The sequence below is a fragment of the Coccinella septempunctata genome, chromosome 5, assembly GCF_907165205.1.
Source record: "Coccinella septempunctata chromosome 5, icCocSept1.1, whole genome shotgun sequence".
NCBI lineage: Eukaryota > Metazoa > Arthropoda > Insecta > Coleoptera > Coccinellidae > Coccinella > Coccinella septempunctata.
In genome coordinates this window covers 36,541,193-36,546,496 of record NC_058193.1, presented here as the reverse complement: position 1 = coordinate 36,546,496, position 5,304 = coordinate 36,541,193, and the positions used below count along the sequence as shown (strand labels likewise).

At 35.4% G+C, this 5,304-nt stretch overlaps 1 protein-coding gene across 1 annotated transcript; it reads left to right on the top strand.

The window, feature by feature from the left end:
• Positions 1–2,184: 2,184 nt before the first annotated feature.
• LOC123314216 lies at positions 2,185–2,938 on the top strand. Its single transcript, XM_044899356.1, has 3 exons — positions 2,185–2,296; positions 2,349–2,562; positions 2,621–2,938. Exons 1-3 carry the CDS (start codon positions 2,216–2,218, stop codon positions 2,911–2,913), a joined length of 588 nt encoding a protein of 195 aa, XP_044755291.1. The 5' UTR covers positions 2,185–2,215; the 3' UTR covers positions 2,914–2,938.
• Positions 2,939–5,304: the final 2,366 nt, after the last annotated feature.

Genomic DNA, 5,304 nt, shown 5'->3' with positions numbered 1-5,304 from the left:
ACTGTTTATTTTCGATTCATCGTCAATTCTCAAATCTGAAAAAGGTACAGTTCTTCAATTATTGGAGTTCTTAATTTTTTACTCGAAATATCATCTTTAAATAAATGTCTTGACATGTTACTTTATAAAATCATAATTTTCAAGAGTTAGACCAAAAATTGCATTAACATTTTTCTTTGTTTCCAGATGTGTAAATGTTTTATAACATATATCATATTTTCACAACAAGATAATATGTTTGATTATTTCGGAAGAAGATTTGGACGCACACATTCTGGTACAGGGTGTAAATGAATAGTTTAGGGGGTGATTCCTTGTTTACATTGCCTTCTGACTCTCATGGAATTTCTGCCCAATTTTCTATTTTTTATTTTCTAAGAAGAAAAATGTCTTTTCAAGTGTCATCTTAGGAGAGGCTGCCCAAAAAAAAGATTATATAGAAGACCCACACTATTTTTTGACTTGGAAACATCCTTCTTTCTTCGCATTTATTCATTTATACCCTGTGATTTAATATTTCGTTCAGCAACCTCAATTCTTGAAATTAAATAGAAAATAATGTTTGACAGCTATGTATATGCATATCCCAAAAATTTTTTTTTATGATATTTCGCATGAACTCCTATCGACCTTATAATTTCATCGTTTGAGTTTGTTGTAAATACTCTTGAATTCTTCCCAAAACAATTTTTCTTTCCTCGAAATGTATATGCTATGTAGGTACTACGAAATTAGGAAGATCAGGTCTATTTGAAGATCTGATCTACGGATTAACAAATTTGATTGGATACGATCCTGCAATTCCCTAACAGTAGGTGTTGACAACCATATATTTCAATATGGATGAGTTCCGCTATGACATCCGGTATGGATCAAAGATGCATACCTTCGAAGTACGGCTAATTTCAATTGTTATGCAGTGTTCGTATCAACTCTTGTTTTCTACAGATATTCAGGTCGATGGTACAGAATGCTAAAAGTGAATTGGACTTTTAAATTTTATGAGTTCTGTTTGTTCCATATGACCGAAATCGGTTTTTGCAAAGATTTGGATACTTGGAAAAGGAATTTTCACCCTTCAAATTCTACAATGGAATAATTTGCCTTTTTTGCTATTGAAAGCATTAAAAATATATCTCTTATAAAATTAATTACAAGAGCTTTCAAAATAATATAACCATATAAATATGTAGGATCCAAATGATGATCAATCAATGCGTAATCTACTGAAAAACTACCCCAAGAAGTTCATGTCCACTGGCAGTTTGAGTTTCCTGAAGGATGTATTGACCTATAAGCATCATAGTCTTCGGCTTATTTCAATTTTTTTTAATCCTATCAGTATTCAAATGGTTTACCCGGAGAGATCCGGTGCTGAAGTAATGTTTGTTATGTTCTTCAGGTGTAGAGAACTCTTATGGTTACAGTAATTATAATTTTGAAAAATCATCATCAAGTTTTCGAAGAGTACATGAGCAATACTCCGAATAATAGAGTTAATCCCTTCTCTAGAATACTTAAAATATTCTTTTTGAATTCTACTGTTCTACTATTGGTAAAAAATCAGAAAGGGTTGTCGATGTCACTCCTCTCTAGCTATGAGGGATGAGTGAGAAAAATTTCATATCTTCGTTTTAGTCCTACTTTAAAAAAATTCAATAATTCCATAACAAAGTCTTTATTTTTAAAGCAATGCAACTATTCAACGAAGGGTTTCCAGGAATCTCTGTGTGAACTTCTCATCTGATATCCAAATTTATTTCCATTAATCCTGGTATAGGCTGATGGCAATGAAAAATCACCTTACATTGTGTCATTCCTCTTATCAATCACATGACAGAGGAATTGCTCTAAAAATTCGCGCGTATCTTAGGTTTCCTAGTTAATTTCGAATTGGAGGATTTGCAGAACTTCGACGCCATGGGTTTCAAATTTTGTCCCCATTAAAGAATTGATATTCAGCCCAAGAACTCATCAACTTCCTAATGAACGACCGACTCCGGAATGAAAATAACGAATATTTGGAGTAGGCATGTCCTCCATAATAATAAGCGGAATCGCATTTCTTTTTGTCAGTAGAAACGATCAGCCAATCTTCATTTTGCTCATTTCTGCCTCCCACCATCGTCAAGTCCAGTCTGATATAAAAAAACAAACAGTTAATAATTCATATCAATCAATAACGATCCATCGTAGGTTGAATTTGTAGTTCGAAATGTATAGGTCCGCTATTGTCGTTGTAGTTTTAGTTCTGGGCGCATGCACAGCGTCCGAACCATCCTTAGACAACTTCGAAGTATATTCTCGAGTATTCCTCTAGAAATCCTTTTAAAAAAATTTGTTTTCAGTTGGGAGATTTCATCCAGATCAGCAAAAACGACTACCAACCACAGCACACAGGCAGAAGTAATTCGGTGGAAGGAAACGTCGAAAATTACTTGAAAAGCCACGATGTCACCGTTAAATTCCCAGGGGTTGGAACCGCAGTATCTGTTGAAGGAAGAAACTTGGACAACAACGAAATCAACCTGAAATTGAACCTCAACCACGGTGGAGTTGAAGGTAAAGTTGATGATATTCTTTCAAAACCCTCCAGACTTCATATATCTCTTCATTTCAGCAAGGAAATCCAAGTTGAAGAAGATTCTCGGACCCATCATGATAGTCGTCCTTCTCAAGGCTATGACCTTGATCCCTCTCGCCTTAGGTATCCTTGGATTCAAGACTTGGAATGCCCTTCAGCTGTCCTTCGTCTCCTTCGTCATCGCTATCGGTATGGCCGTTTACAATCTCTGCAGGAAGGTTGTTGGTGATCATATACCACCACCAATTGTCGCCCATAATGCTTGGGAAGCAGCGAGGTCATTCGTCGATGAAGAAGCTCAAAGATTGGCTTACTCTGCTTACGCATGAATGAGATAGTTTTTGTTATTTATTTATTTAATAAATTATTTCGAAAATTTATTGTGTCATTGAGAAATGTTATCCCAAGACTTTGGATCAAGTCCCCTACAATGCAGAAGGGTATTTAAGTTAAGTAAATATTTAGATGAAGAGAAGAATGAAGTTTTTCGAGGAGAATGTTTTTATTTTTGTCATTTGGAGTTTCCTCATAACAAAATAGAAGAACTTCTTCAAAATAAAATAGAAGAATTCTGAAGAATCCGAAACGAGGATATTAAAGGGGATAAAACACTTGATTTCAATTATTTTCCAATGACTATTTCACTTGGACTTGGAGTTGAATGTTTTTAACTGATAAGGGACCAATGAAATTAGCAATTCACATCAACTGAAGCTATCTCAGTGAATGATCTTTCCTTCTATGATACGCTTTAATTGCATAAAACACCATCATCGTCTTCTTAAAGGGAACGAAGATACCTAGACTTTTTGTCATCAATTTTGAACTTCAATACATAATGATTTGATTGAAGTAAATGTTCAAGAATACCACCATAAGCATCGATACAGGCTTGGCAAAGCAAATCAAGGAAATGTATACTGATTGCATGTTTTGCCTATTCTGACTAGATTCGACTGCATTAATAATTCGTTTCGTTAATTGTTCTTTAAGTTCCACTTCGTAAACTTGTTTTTTAAATGCCCCCATAATAAATAATCCAAAGGATTCAGGTCTGAAGAACTCGCAGGCCATAACAGCTGATTACTTCGATCAATCCATCTCATATTGAAAGTTTGGTTTGACCAGGCGATAATATTACATCCCACATATGTTGGTGCTCCGATGTGATACCGCATACGATTTTATGCCAAATCCAAAAGCTAATCTCTCCTAGTGACCCGGTGCCAATAATGTACATTTTGTTTATGAAACGGGTGTAAAACTTTAGTTTTCAGGGTTCTCTAAGCAAAACTTTAGGACGCAGTAAAACAATCAATAGGTCAATGTTAATGTCTGATTGGTCAATAGGTTGTATCTAGCAGAAACATCATAGTAGATCTAAAGGTGTTACATACTCTCGAAAAGCAACCTTTCTAGTGATAAATCTCGACATTTCCTCCACCCCGGCTCAACCGTTCGATCTTGAGGAAGTTTTAACTGAACTTGTTGGAAATTTTTCGAAGGTCAAATTGCGAGTAATATATCTCTCAGGAAAATTATCGTAGATCTAAACGTGATACAAATTCTGAAAGAGCAACTCTTCTAGTAAAAAATCTGAGAACTTCATACATTTCGGCACAACTGTTCGGTCTTGAGGAAGTTTTAACTGAACCCAACTTTTTGGGAATGTTTCGAAGGTCAAATTGCGAGTAATTCATCTTCCAGGAAAATCATCGTAGATCTAAACTTTATACATATTCTGAAAAAGCAACTCTTCTAGTAATAAACCTGAGAACTTCATTCATTTCGATACAACCGTTCGGTCTTGAGGACGTTTTAACTAAACCCAACTTTTTGGGAATTTTTCGAAGGCCAACTCGCGAGTAATATATCTTCCAGGAAAATTATCATATCACATTAGACATTCAGCCAATTCTAAACCGCGCAGTCTTTGATAAGAGTCGAAAAGCACACGGTGGTTGTCCTCTATTAAAAAAATTTCTATTGAACTCTCGATAAGCTTTGAATGCGTTGCCAGCACAAAAGCCGTACAGAAAATAATATCTATTTTTCGTTAGGAAACGGCATGTTTAGCTTAAGAACTAGACTAAGAAAGCATCTTTTAAATTGGTGAACAAATTTTGTTTTGTCTCTGATCACCGATCGTCACATAGGTGACACTTATGCTTCGCACACAGATGACACTTGTGCTTCGTCTCACAGGTGACACTTGTGAGTCAACTAATGTTCGTTGGTTTTCCTTCGATGGCAAACGGAAAAATGAAATTCAGAAATGTAAAGAAGTCCACCTCTTTCTTAGGAATTTTTCGGTTATTTAGGGTTCGTTTAAGTGGGCTAAAGTGCCAACAGCAGTTAACTCGGTCCTTCGTGATAACATATAGACGGTTTTCTGTATGAGCCCTTTATTTTTCACTTCAAGTTTTATATGATCCTGGATCCTGTACATGTTATCACTATTGTGTACGAAGAGTGCTAAAAACTCTTAATCCCTCAAGTAGACAAGCATCTTGACAAATTTCACTCGCATCAGTACGAATGCCACGACCCGAAAAAAAGAAACCGAATATTCTAACACAGAAATTTCATTCAGTATCGGCGCTAAGCAAATGTCAATCACGTATAACCCCAATCTTGATTTGGTTTCAATTTCCGTCTACTACTTGATATAAATTGTCTGTTTCATATTATCGAGCATCATTGTCATTTGGTTAATTAGA